We start from the raw sequence: 13904 nt of genomic DNA, 5'->3' as shown, positions 1-13904 counted from the left end.
TACCTGATAGCTTTTTGCCGCGAGTATTTTGCAACTCGTGGATGCGAGTCATCAATGCCTCTGTCGCCGCCTTTTCTTCCTCGGTAGCCTCTGCATCCCAGGAGCGGCGGCGGTAGATTTTCTCGGCACCGTCAAAAGGGGGAATATTGTCTTCAGCACATCCATGGTTCTCTTCACGGATGTATAGCCACTTCTTGCGCCATCCTTGAACTGAGTCAGGGAATTTGACGTCGAAATACTCGACATCGGGGCGAACGCAGATACCAACACCGCCTACATTATAGGCGATATTGGGAGAGCCATTGCGGCGACAAAAGAAAATGCGCTTCCGTAGCGCCCAGTTAGGCTGGACGCCAAGGAAGGCCTCGCAGAGGGTGATGAAAATGGAAATGTGGAGGATAGAATTGGGCGTGAGGTGGTGAAGTTGCAGACCATAAACGAAAAGCAATCCTCGAAGGAAAGGATGAATGGGGGAAGAAAGGTCGCGGATGAGATGGTCGATAAAACTTACCCGATACCCCATTGGAGGGGTTGGGTAGCTTTCTTCACTAGGGAAGCACAGCGCCTTGGGCTTCTTGTTGATCCCCAGTTATTTCAAGAGGTTGATGTCCTGGGTGGAGATCTTGGACCTCTCCCACTCCGCGCTTCCCAGATCTACGGCAGCCATCGACGATTCCGGCGTGCTGTGTTTGGTCAACCTACGCGGTGGCATTAACAATGGCGCAGGAATGCAGCTTGGAGAAGATGAGCTCAGGGAGTTGTGGGGCGCAGTAGGAAGTTTTGCAGAGGAGAGCAGGAGAACGGCGCGAGCGAAAGTGCTCGAGGAAGAAGAAGGGGATCTTATATAGAGGTGCGGCGAAGCGGCAGACCGTTGGATGGAAAAAGTGTGCGGCAGATGATAACCACGTGGAATAGGGGTAAAAAAGTATTTTAACCTTGGAGAAGTTACAGTACATGCGCCAGGAAAAGCGGAGGACGTGTGTCCCCCACTTGCACGACGTGTCAAGATAATGGATAATTTGGGCCCGCAAGGCAGCGGGAGAAGACTTCTCGCGATTTTCGGACTTGCAATCATGGCTATCGTCGGCAATAACGTCACTTTAGCGGGAGAAAAATTCGACTCAACAGCTTCATAAAAAGGCGACATGGAAAAATATTGGAGAGCCTTTGATCAAATACAAGTTTTTGATCAAATGCTCGGGGGCTACTTTGAAAAAATGAAAAGATCAAGAAAGACAAAATAGAAATGGCGTGAGCCTATGATCAAATACAAATATTTGCTCATAGCCTCGGGGGCTACTCCCATCGGGAGCGCTGTTCGCGCACCCGAGAAATTTGAAAACTTCGGGAGAGAAAGAAAATATAGCAGCATAAGGCGTGGAGCCTACACCCAAGCACAAGTCCTTGGCCGTAGCCTCGGGGGCAACTCCCATCGGGAACGCTGTCCGCGTGCCCGATGAAATTATAAAAAAGAAAGAAAGGAAAAAAAGAAGAAAGATAGAAGAGCAAAAGAGTATATTTCGAGTTATAGCTAACTCTACATATACTCCCATCGGGAGAGCAATATAAAGTCATCCATTGACTCAATAAAATGTGCCATTCCAACAGCCGAATAAGCACTCGACAATATATTCTCAGAACGCCAAAGTTGCGATCAATTTCTGAATGCCGCAAATTTGCGAAGGTAAGACCCCAGATCCGTTCTGTGCGGCGTGGCGCCGTCTCTGACGTTGGTTTGCTACTTTTATCCGTATCAACAGATACGAAGAAAAATCCTAACGGACGCGTTAGGTACCCGATAAATATGACTGGGACTCGACAGAATGGTAAGACCTTAAGCGGCACCTGTCGAAGTTTACACCAGTATCCCGAGATCATGTCCAGGGACGTGATCTTGAAGTAGGTTTTTGCGGATTGCCACTAGAGCAGTTAACTAGTACCTGATCCTTCAGATGAACTAACCCCAATTACCATTATCCCTGTACAATATAGAGATTCATAAGAAAAAATATAGAGAAGTTTTCAGTTGTCGAGTAAAAATAAACAGTGGAGATTTTCCCTGACTCTACGATTCAAGTAAAATCTCGGGGGCTACTGACATAGGCATCCCCATTGGGCCTGCCTAAGATAGTACCCTGGGTTTACTGAAGGCCCACGACCCGAAGAATATGAAGATTCGGAAGCCCAAGTTGATATTAAGGAAAGTTAGAATTGTAATAGAGGTGGTGTTTGTAATCTTGCGGGATGAGTTGTAAACCTTCCCGGACTCTGTAACTTGTACAACACGAATCCCTCGGCTCCACCTCCTATATAAGGGGGAGTCGAGGGACAAAGAAAGCATCGAATCATTGTCTCTCAAACCCTAATTTTCATAATCGTCGAGTACTTTTCGGCTGAAACCTTCGAGATCTACTTGCCCTCTACTTCCAACTAAACCCTAGTCTACAATCCGTAGGCATTGACAAGTTAATCCCTTGTCAGCAAGGCAAAGGAGACTGGCAGCACCAGCTCTGATGTTTTCTGCATCAGAAGGATTATGCAGACCTGCTCACTAATTCATAAAGACAACAGCAAAACTGATTAGTTCATTAGGAGATTTAATGAGTTTGTTCTCAAAACAAGCTCTATTTCTCAGTTTCCAAATGGCCCAGCATATAGCAGCTAGCCCAGCAATCTGCAAATTTCTACTGGCTGAAACTAGACGAGCAAACCACCAAAAAATTAGGTAAAACGCCCAGGTTGTCAGATGCCCCATTTGCCATGGCAATTGTGCTGCACAGTCAAAGAAAAGATGTGATATGGTTTCATCTTTGTGACAACACTGACAAGAAGCACTTCCAGCCCAGTTTCTCTTTAGCAAATTGTCTTTTGTTCCAATTGCATTGTGTCATATAAGCCACAACCATATGTTTATTTTCAGAGATATATTGCTTTTCCACAGGTGTCTGAAAGATTTGTCAGTCCCATTCCTGCAAAGATGGTTGTACATGGATTTAACAGAGAAAATATCATTCTTTGTCCATGAAAGGTCTGCATTTTTCTTGTGACATCAAAGTTTGCCTTCACTATACCCAACAGCCCATGCACTTGAACAATCAAATCAGGTGATAAGTACCTTCTAAAGGAGAAATTTCAGCCAAAAACAGTAGCACCAGCTACACTAACATTTTGCTCATTGCAGATATCAAAAATATCAGGGAAAGTATCTTTTAAAGGGTTAAGACCACACCAATCATCATACCAGAAACTTGTCAATTTTCCATCCCCTACCTGCATCCTCCTGCCACTTAGATAAAGATTTTTAACCTTCTGTATATATCTTCATAAGGGAGACCAGGTTTCTTCCTTAAATAAAAAAAATGTCAGTATCTTTCAAATATTTTGTATTCATGAAATGCTGCCAAGGGCCTATAGCAGATTCAATTTTCTATTTAGCACAATCATTTTTACAGTCGTATTTTTCTACTCCCTAGCATCAAATTATCCTCGATCTCATATGCAAGAGGCAATAGCCCAGCCCAGTCCATTCTCCCATCAAATTCTCGCAGCGTCTCTCTTCCTAAAAAAAAAAGGGGGAAACACATCTCACCCTAAAAAAAGGGAAAAGCATCGAGAAAAAGGGTAAATGAAAATAAAAACTCCACAAGCGGCGGCGCCCTGCTCGACTTCCACCGCCGAATGCGCCCAAATCCCTCCACCAAAATCCCCAAAATCCCCCATGGCGATGAGGCCTCCTCCGCCGCTGGTCGACGACCTCATGCGCGAGATCTTCCAGCGCTTGCCGCCGCACGACCCCAGGGACCTCGTCCGCGCCGCCGCCGTCTGCAGGAGCTGGCGCGGCATCATCTCCGACGCCGACTTCGCCCGCGAGTACCGCGAGCTCCATGGGGCGCCGCCCATGCTGGGCTTCCTCTACGAGGAACTCCACTACCGGAGAAGACCGTACTGGGTCTCCCACTTCGTCTCCACCGCGACCTTCCGCCCGCCGGCGTGTCAGGATCGCCCCTACTGGCACGTACTCGACTCCCGGCACGGCCTCGTCCTCTTCTACACACCTCGAATGAAAGCGGACTTCGTTGTCTGCGACCTCGTCACCGGCAACCAGTGGGAAATTCACGCCAGCCCCAAGTGCGGCGACATCATGTGGTGGGAGTGGGATGAAGAGGACACGAAACTAGAGCGCATACGCTGTAATGCCGCGGTGTTCTGCGCCAAGGATCGATGCGATCACCTCGACTGCCATGGCGGCCCTTTCCGCATCGCCTTGGTGGGCTCCGTCATAGATGGGAATACAGCCCGCGCCGCCGTCTACTCATCAGAGACTCGCGAGTGGAGCGACATGATCGAGGTTCAGACCCTGTATTTCATCGTAGGCCCCTGGTCGGGGCACAGTGCTCTTGTGGGAAATAAGGTCTATGTCCCCTGTGTGGAGAGTGACAGTATCGTCGAATACAACATGGATGAGCAAAAACTATCTGTGATTGATGCCCCGGACACAAACCATGGTGAATACATTCACCTCATGGGAGTGGAGAACAACATGCTGCTATTTGCGTCTGTGGTGACGCCTAGACTCTACCTATCGTCAATGGAGATTGGTCCCAGTGGAGCTGTGGGATGGGCGCGACAGAGGACCATCGAGCTCGAACCGTTGCTCCCTCGTGATGTCCTCTCGGACAACTACATGTCGGTAGTTGGTTTTGCTGAAGGTATTAATGTCATCTTCCTGAGTACAGCAAGACATGGGTTGTACACAATTGATCTCAATTCAGGCGAACACAAGAAGGTGCACGAGAGGATTTATGATTATCATTTGGAAAAGGTCATGCCCTACATGAGCTTCTACACTGGAGGTACAAATTTGCCCCGTATTGTTTTTCAAACATGTAATGGAATCATGAACACTGAACACGCCATTGAGTACTATTAAAGCTCCCAATATGTCGATGAGTAGATATTTGTATGCATGTCTGCTTGTTTTTTTGGTTTTCTGTTTGATCGTAGAGATGTAGGAACCCATCCCTTTTACTGTTCTATTATTCGGATATTGAGTTTTGCCGCAGTTCGGGTTGACTGTAGGGAACTATGAGTAGTCCATGATTTTTTCCTGCCATGTTTCCTTAGGTGGATTATGTAATGATTTTTTCCGTGTGGAAACCGTTCTTAGGCAGATTAAGTAGGCAGCTGATCAAAGAACTTCATGGTAAATGTTGGTGCTGTGTCTTTATTTGGCTGCTCTAGTATATATCCTGCACTGATTAGGCCATACAGGTTGGTTAACCTAGTCAAAGCTTTGCTGATTAGGCCCTCACATTACCTAGTGCAGTTTGCAAAACAATTAAATGATCAGAGCTTTGATCTGAGCCAAGCGGGTATAGAGCACCAAAACCTTCTTGTGGTGTTTTGGATAGGATAACCTAGTCCCAGTCATGCACTAGATACTTGCCTCCAAACTTGCCCAAATGAAAGAGATGATTTCAGTGTTGTGTACTTCCAGCATTCTAGTTCCAGATTGAATCATGTTCTGTTGTGGATACTTCCTTTTATTGTTTGGTTCATTCAGACAGCTAGAAACGAATGATTTTGAGGGGAAGAGTATGCTACTCTCCTGCCCATCCTATCATCTTACGAAGTTTTTTATCTTATGGTGCAGCATGGGGGCGGTTGCCGACCTCACACCAAGCTTCGCGCGCAGTTGTTGGTGCTACTACGATATAATCAAATGGCGTCAAGACGATGGATCTGTTTACTTCTGCTGCCCAGGAAGAATTTGAAGCGAACTGTGGTGTCTTCTGTTGCTGCTTGTGGTGAACAGACTGGCTAAGGTGTATGAGCTTTGTTCTACCTGTGCTTGTGCAAGAACTTGAGTTTGTTCGTCTAGGTTGGGTGCAACTCAAACTTTCTTTTGGCGGAAATTCTGAAGATTGATGTTTTTGTGGCACGAATTGGTGCACATTGCTTATTCTATATCCTTTTGCTGATATAGTGGTTGCTCTTGTCTTGAAACTGCACTCTTCTGGAGTTTATAATGTACAATGTTCCTAGTCACAATAGGGTTCTCACTAGGGGCAATGTTGCAAGGCACATAGCACAATTTTGGTGCTGAACCCGAGTCTGTTGTTCTCTGAATGCCCTGCGGCCAAGATGTGGTGGCCTGAACTATCTGAATTAATTCATATAGATTTGGCAACGGATTATAAACATCATTGTTTTTTTTTTGAAATAATAATACTTATATTAAGCAAGCAAGCCGCCTCATTAAAAACCTTCCAGTCCCCTTCGGTACCCTGGTAAGGAAAAGAGTGCGTCTGAAACTTGCTGCTTTGAGTTCAAATATTCGGTACAATTTCTAGAATAGTTACATCACGAATAACATCAGCTCTAATAAAATCAGGAGGCCTATCTTCCCACAATAAACTAGTACTAGTTTCATATCCATGTTTTGCTAGATTATGAGCCACCATATTTGCTTCCCGATGACAATGTTGAAATATCACCAGATCCATCCTACTAGCAATTTGAAAGCAATCAGCTAGCACTGCCGTATAAGGACTGAACAGATCAGTATCTCCATTGCATGCTTGAATTAACTCCAAAGAATCCGATTCAACATACGCCGAGTCACACCCAATCCGCTCAAGAAATTGTAGACCTCTTAACAGCGCCATAGCTTCAGCCGAGGCTGAACACATCAGATTATTCAATAAACAGATTTCTCCAGCTATAGCCTCACCCTTATCATTCCGCAAGACAATGCCAGCAGATCCAGATCCATCAACATGATAAGAAGCATCCACATTTAATTTCCGATGGCCCCTTGGCGGTTTTGACCATTTCACCTCTTTTTCCACTGTATTGTGTTTAACTGAACTAAAATTTGATGTCAAGGCGTTAATAGCAAAAGCTGAACTTTTCGGAGGGCTCACATTCTCACCTTTCACAATTTCCCTGCGTTGCCACCAGATGTACCAACACCCTACAGCCACCAGTTCATTAATTTTAACATTCTCCATCAGAGGTACCGCAGAATTTGGAGAGCAAAGAATATATTCCAAGACAACTGAGCCCGATCTATCAATCACTATTGCATTCTCAATCTTAGGCAGTAACCCAAGTTCTTGCCAAACCTGCCGAGCTCTAGTACATCCGAACAAAAGATGTCTAATATCCTCCGGTCCTAGCAAACAAACTGGACATTGTGGTTGCACTTTGATATGCCTTGACGCCAAAATCGCCATTCCTGGTACTACTCCATGTAAGGCTTTCCAAATAAATATTTTCACCTTGCTCGGAACCTCCAAGGACCAAAGTTTTTCCCAAACTGGGTTCTCCTGAGAAGAACCTTGACCATCTCTTCTCCTCACACTTGATCCAAATTGGTACTCCCACTCAATATAATAAGTTGATTTGACTGAGAATATATAACTCTTTGTATGATGCCATGAAGGAGATATGCCCTAGAGGCAATAATAAAGTGGTTATTATTTATATCTTTATGTTTATGATAAATGTTTATATATCATGCTATAATTGTATTAACCGAAACATTAGTACATGTGTGATATGTAGACAACAAGAAGTCCCTAGTATGCCTCTTAAACTAGCTTGTTGATTAATGGATGATTAGTTTCATAATCATGAACATTGGATGTTATTAATAACAAGGTTATATCATTATATGAATGATGTAATGGACACACCCAATTAAGCGTAGCATAAGATCTCGTCATTAAGTTATTTGCTATAAGCTTTCGATACATAGTTACCTAGTCCTTATGACCATGAGATCATATAAATCACTTATACCGGAAAGGTACTTTGATCACACCAAACGCCACTGCGTAAATGGGTGGTTATAAATGTGGGATTAAGTATCCGGAAAGTATGAGTTGAGGCATATGGATCAACAGTGGGATTTGTCCATCCCGATGACGGATAGATATACTCTGGGCCCTCTCGGTGGAATGTCGTCTAATGTCTTGCAAGCATATGAATGAGTTCATAAGAGACCACATACCACGGTACGAGTAAAGAGTACTTGTCAGGAAACGAGATTGAACAAGGTATAGAGTGATACCGAAGATCAAACCTCGGACAAGTAAAATATCGCGAGACAAAGGGAATTGGTATAGTATGTGAATGGTTCATTCGATCACTAAAGTCATCGTTGAATATGTGGGAGTCATTATGGATCTCCAGATCCCGCTATTGGTTATTGGTCAGAGTGAGTACTCAACCATGTCCGCATAGTTCACGAACCGTAGGGTGACACACTTAAAGTTGGATGTTGAAATGGTAGTACTTGAATATGGAATGGAGTTCGAATATTTGTTCGGAGTCCCGGATGAGATCCCGGACATCACGAGGAGTTCCGGAATGGTCCGGAGAATAAGATTCATATATGGGAAGTCATTTTATGTGAATTAAAATGATCCGGAAGGTTCTACGGAAGGTTCTAGAAGGTTCTAGAAAAGTCCGGAAGAAATACTCCACCCACCTTGGCCGGCCAATCTAAGGGAGGAGGAGTCCCAAGTGGACTCCCCACCATGGTGGCTGGCCACCCCACCAAGGAAAGGGGGGAGTCCCACTCCCCCTAGGTTTGGACACTTGGAAGGTTTTGGTTGGGGTCTTATTCGGACTCTTTGACCTAAGCCTTGGGGCTTCCACCTATATAAAGAGGGGGAGAGAGGGGCTGGCCGGCCACTCAAGCCACCACCATGGCCGCACCCCTCAAGGGTGCCCTAGCCGGCGCCCCTCTCCCCAAACCCTAGCGGTCTCTCTCTCCTCCACCATATCCCGCACGCTTAAGCGAAGCTCCGCCGGATTTCTCCACCACCACCGACACCACGCCGTCGTGCTGTCGGATTCAAGAGGAGCTACTACTTCCGCTGCCCGCTGGAACGGGGAGGTGGACGTCGTCTTCATCAACAACCGAACGTGTGACCGAGTACGGAGGTGCTGCCCGTTCGTGGCGCCGGAAGCGATCGTGATCAAGATCTTCTACGCGCTTTTGCAAGCGGCAAGTGAACGTCTACCGCAGCAACAAGAGCCTCATCTTGTAGGCTTTGGAATCTCTTCAAGGGTGAGACTCGATACCCCCTCGTTGCTACCGTCTTCTAGATTGCATCTTGGCTTGGATTGCGTGTTCGCGGTAGGAAAATTTTTGTTTTCTATGCAACGTTATCCTACAAAGGGTATCGTAGCCGTGTCTATGCATAGATGGTTGCACGAGTAGAACACAATGGTTTTGTGGGCGTTGATGCTCTTGTTATCTTTAGTTTGAGTACTTTGCATCTTTGTGGCATAGTGGGATGAAGCGGCTCGGACTAACTTTACATGACCGCGTTCATGAGACTTGTTCCTCGTTTGACATGCAACTTGTATTGCATAAGAGGCTTTGCGGGTGTCTGTCTCTCCTACTATAGTGAAGATTCAATTTACTCTTCTATTGACAACATTAGTATCACCGTTGTGGTTCATGTTCGTAGGTAGATTAGATCTCTCTCGAAAACCCTAAACCACGTAAAATATGCAAACCAAATTAGAGACGTCTAACTTGTTTTTGCAGGGTTTGGTGATGTGATATGGCCATAATGTGATGATGAATATGTATGAGATGATCATTATTGTATTGTGGCAACCGGCAGAGCATTATGGTTGTCTTTAATTTTCATGTTGAGTAGTATTTCAAAGTAGTTGTAATAGTTGCTACATGAGGTGAACAACCATGAAGCCGGCGCCATGAACCTTGACGCTACGCCGACGATGATGGAGATCATGCCCGTTGATGATGGAGATCATGTCCGTGCTTTAGAGATGAAGATCGAAGGCGCAAAGACAAAAGGGCCATATCATATCACATATGAACTGCATGTGATGTTAATCCTTTTATGCATCTTATTTTGCTTAGAACGCGACGGTAGCATTATAAGATGATCCCTCACATTAATATCAAGATAATAAAGTGTTCTCCCCTCGTATGCACCGTTGTAACGGTCGTCGTTTCAAGCATCTCGTGATGATCGGATGTGATAGATTCAACGATTCACATACAACGGGTGTAAGCCATGTTGCACACGCGGAATACTTGGGTTTGCTTGACGAGCCTAGCATGTACAGACATGGCCTCGGGACAACGGAAACCGAAAGGTTGAACACGAGTCATATGGATGATATGATCAACATGTTGATGTTCACCATTGAAGCTACATCATCTCACGTGATGATCGGTTTTTGGTGTAGTGAATTTGGATCGTGTACCACTTAACAACTATGAGGGATGTTGTATTAAGTGGGAGTTCATTAGTAATTAGATTAAAACATGAACTAATTATCATAAACATAGTCTGAGTAGTATTTTGAATTATTTTTGTAGTATTGGCATCCGTTTTCTACCATGCGCTAGTCTTGTAATTGAGATAGAAATACTGTTAAAATCTGACAAGAAACTTTACGGATTGGTACCGTATTGTTAAAGAATCAAGAATTGATTAAGTCCTATTGTAAACTTTTAGTAAACCTCACATTGTTGATTCAAAGAGCTATGGTTTCAATTAGTACCTAAAGTTATCTTGTCTCCGTGAAACTTGAAGTTCAAATCTGTTTGAAAAGTAAGGAGCTGAAAATTTAGTTTTCAGAAATAATCAAGGTATGAGATATATGTGATATCTAAGACCTTATTGCAAGATGATAGAATAAAGTTTGGTGAGACTACATAAACTCATAAGTTTTATGGGAATGTACGAAGGTTGAAGACGCAAGGCGTCACAATCCTCCAACTATTGGGGCACTAACGATATTCGCATATCCATGAAGTGACCATCCTTAAATATGCACCGTTACTAAGACTCGTCGTTTGAAGCATCACGTGATGATCGGGTGTGATAGATTCTACGTGTGCATAAAACGGGTGCAAGCTAGATTTGCACATGCAAATACCAAGGTTAAAACTTTACGAGCCTAGCATGTACGTACATGGTCTCGGAAAGTCGTCATGATATGATGGATAAAATTATGAGTGAAATTGTTCATCATATTACAAAGTTACTAATAATGAAATCTGGAACACTTGTCATATGATGATCAACTTCAAAGTAAGAACCTCAAGGTTATTGGTATTTGACCAACAAACCTAGAAGTTAATGATGTTGAAGTGTTTTTCTGAATAATGAGGAAAGCTAAAAGAGAAACTACAAAAGATATTTTGGCAAAAAGAAAAGAGAAGACTAGAAAGTCTAGCTCATGTGTAAATAAATGATATACATGTTATGGTTGTATTCCTAGTTAACTCACACTATGAAATTCTTGGTATTAGTACTATATTGGTTGGTATGAAGTGTCATACAAAACAACGCAATACAAGAATACAATGGCCTAAGTGATCGACAAGGAATATGATAGGAATGCACGTCAGAACAAAAATAAAGTGTTATTATGTTCGTCATTGGCATTCTATCTAGCCCTTAGAATTTATAATAAAGAGCTTAATAAATTGTTATTTTGCTCTGGTCAAATAAAAACAATGAGTTGTTTAAATTATGACATTACTCCATGTACGATGGATAAGTTATTATAAATCTTAATGGTGAAACACACATACATAACACTGACGCTAAAATGCCATAAGGCAAATGATTTGAATTCCACTTATTTGTGGAACCGCCATTTAGGTCATGTTAGAAAGGAACGCATGAAGGAACTCCATGCAAATGGATTTTGGAGTCATTTGATTTTTGAATCATTTGGCGCTTGCAAATCTTTTCTAAAGAGAATGATTAAAATACCGTTCATAGGCCAAAAGTTGAACGGGCAACTAACTTAGTGAAAAATACATGATGATGTATGTGGTTCACTGGGCATAGTTGTGTGCGGGAGATTCTTCTACTTCATGAAAACTTTCAAACAATGAATTGAGTATATATGTGGATATATTCAATAAGGAAAAGTTTGAAACATTTTGAATGGATTCAAATAAATTTCAGCATGAAGTGGAAATCATCGTAATAGAAAAGTCAAGTATCTATGATTGGATCATGGTGGAAATATTTGAATTACGAGTTTTAGCGAACATCTAAGAGAGTTATGAAATTGTTCTACAACTCACGTTTCTTGGAGTATCATAGTGATGATGAAGTATCCGAGAGATGTATCCAAACCTTGTTGGATTAATGATGAGATAAAATATTATGACGCCATTATATTTTTGTGGATTATGCTTTAGTGACTACCGCTTTTACACTTAATAGAGCATCATCATGATCCGTTGAAATGACACCATACGAGTTATGGTATGGGTATGAATCCTAATAGTCTTTTCTTAAAATTTTGGTATGCATAGCATAAGTAAATAAGTTTACAACCAAAATCGGATGAATGTCTTTGTTGGTGATCCCATAGAATTGATTGGGAATTCTTCCCACTATGTAGACAAAGACAAAAGTGTTTGTCAATGTTTCTTATTTCCAAGAAATTGTTTCTAGTGAAGTTTTTGAGTGGGAGGACAATATAATTTGATAAGGTTTATGAACCTGAGCATAATGATCAGAGTAGCGCAGCATCGGAATTTGTTTCTAAGCGGCCACGACGATCATGGCTCCCATGACTACAAAGTGTTTTAGCCATGGAAATCGAAGTACATATTGAACCTTGTAGGTATGGTTTACTTTGTGATCAAATAAATGATTTGTGGACAAAGGATTGATTATGAACAATGATAAACCAACTACAAACAAAGAAGCTATGATGGGCCCCGACTCGTTAAAATGGCTATACGCCATGAAATCCAAGATAGATGAATACTTTATGAAAGTAAATGGATCTATGAAATTGATAGACTTGGATGAAATATCCTTGAAGAAAGCTTGACTTGTCGAAAAATTGTTTACGACAAAGTTCAAAGAGTTGAATACGATAAGATTAGATCTTCCGTAGCAATGCTTATAGTCTATGTGGATTATTCTAGTAATCACTACATATTTCTTTTATGAGATATGCTAGTAGGATGGCAAAATACACTACTTAACGAGTATGTATACAAGATACAACCAAGAGTTTTGCTGGTCCGTGGAATACTTTGGATAGCTATACAAGCTTCAATTGGATGAAGTAAGTATCACGGAGTTGGAATCTTCACCAGATGAAATAGTCAAAGAGTTTTTGATTTCATCATAGATGATGAAGAGGCTTGCTTTTGCAAGAAATTAAGTGGGAGCGCTAAGACACATTTATAATACTTTATGTAGGTGACATATAGTTGGTTATAAATGATGTAATTATATACTTGATTAAAAGGTTTCATTGAGAATTAACTTCAATGAAAGGATATGGATCGAAACAAATTTAGTGTCAAGATCTATGAAGATAGATTGAAACACATAAATAAGTTTAAGTCAAAGTACATATGATGGATATTGAAGTAGTTCAATATAGAAATATTAAGAAAATGTTCTTGCCATGTGAAGGTTTAACAAGACTTGAGTGTATCTGACACTCAATGAGTAAAAACACATGAGTGATTATAGATCACGAATAATATGTACACAATCAGATATCATGTGCTATAAAGTGTTATGAGCATATACCAGAATGATTCATATGATGATCATTGGACGACAAGAAGAATATCCTTGAGTACTTTAGAAGAACTAAGGATATATATATATATTTTTATATGAAGAAATGACAAACAAATCGCTGTAAGGTGTTACACCGATATTGGTTTTGTCACATATAAAATATAATCTCAAATTAGACGAAGTGTTGTTTAAAAGGTAGCACAATGAGCTAGAAGTTGTCTATGCTAGATTTAGAAGAGTTCTAAATATTGTGACGGATTCTACAAAAGAAGGCAGAGTATGTCATTGTTTTGACAATGACAAAGGATGTTAAGTCAAGAGGTTCTTTGA

General features: G+C 42.1%; 1 protein-coding gene across 1 annotated transcript; it reads left to right on the top strand.

The window, feature by feature from the left end:
• Window positions 1-3625: 3625 nt before the first annotated feature.
• Window positions 3626-6006, top strand: LOC127296890 (uncharacterized). The gene is made up of 2 exons (XM_051327118.1): window positions 3626-4853; window positions 5654-6006. The coding sequence occupies exons 1-2, from the start codon at window positions 3626-3628 to the stop codon at window positions 5716-5718; spliced, it is 1293 nt and encodes a 430-aa protein (XP_051183078.1). The 3' UTR covers window positions 5719-6006.
• The last annotated feature ends 7898 nt before the right edge of the window (window positions 6007-13904 follow it).

Source organism: Lolium perenne, chromosome 4 (assembly GCF_019359855.2).
Source record: "Lolium perenne isolate Kyuss_39 chromosome 4, Kyuss_2.0, whole genome shotgun sequence".
Taxonomy (NCBI): Eukaryota; Viridiplantae; Streptophyta; class Magnoliopsida; order Poales; family Poaceae; genus Lolium; species Lolium perenne.
This window is presented reverse-complemented; position numbering and strand designations above follow the sequence as displayed.

Coding starts and splice junctions, on each gene's coding strand:
- LOC127296890 (XM_051327118.1), top strand. CDS start 3,626: ATGAAAATAAAAACTCCACAAGCGGCGGCGCCCTGCTCGACTTCCACC. Junction 4,854..5,653: donor CATGAGCTTCTACACTGGAG/GTACAAATTTGC, acceptor CTTATGGTGCAG/CATGGGGGCGGTTGCCGACC.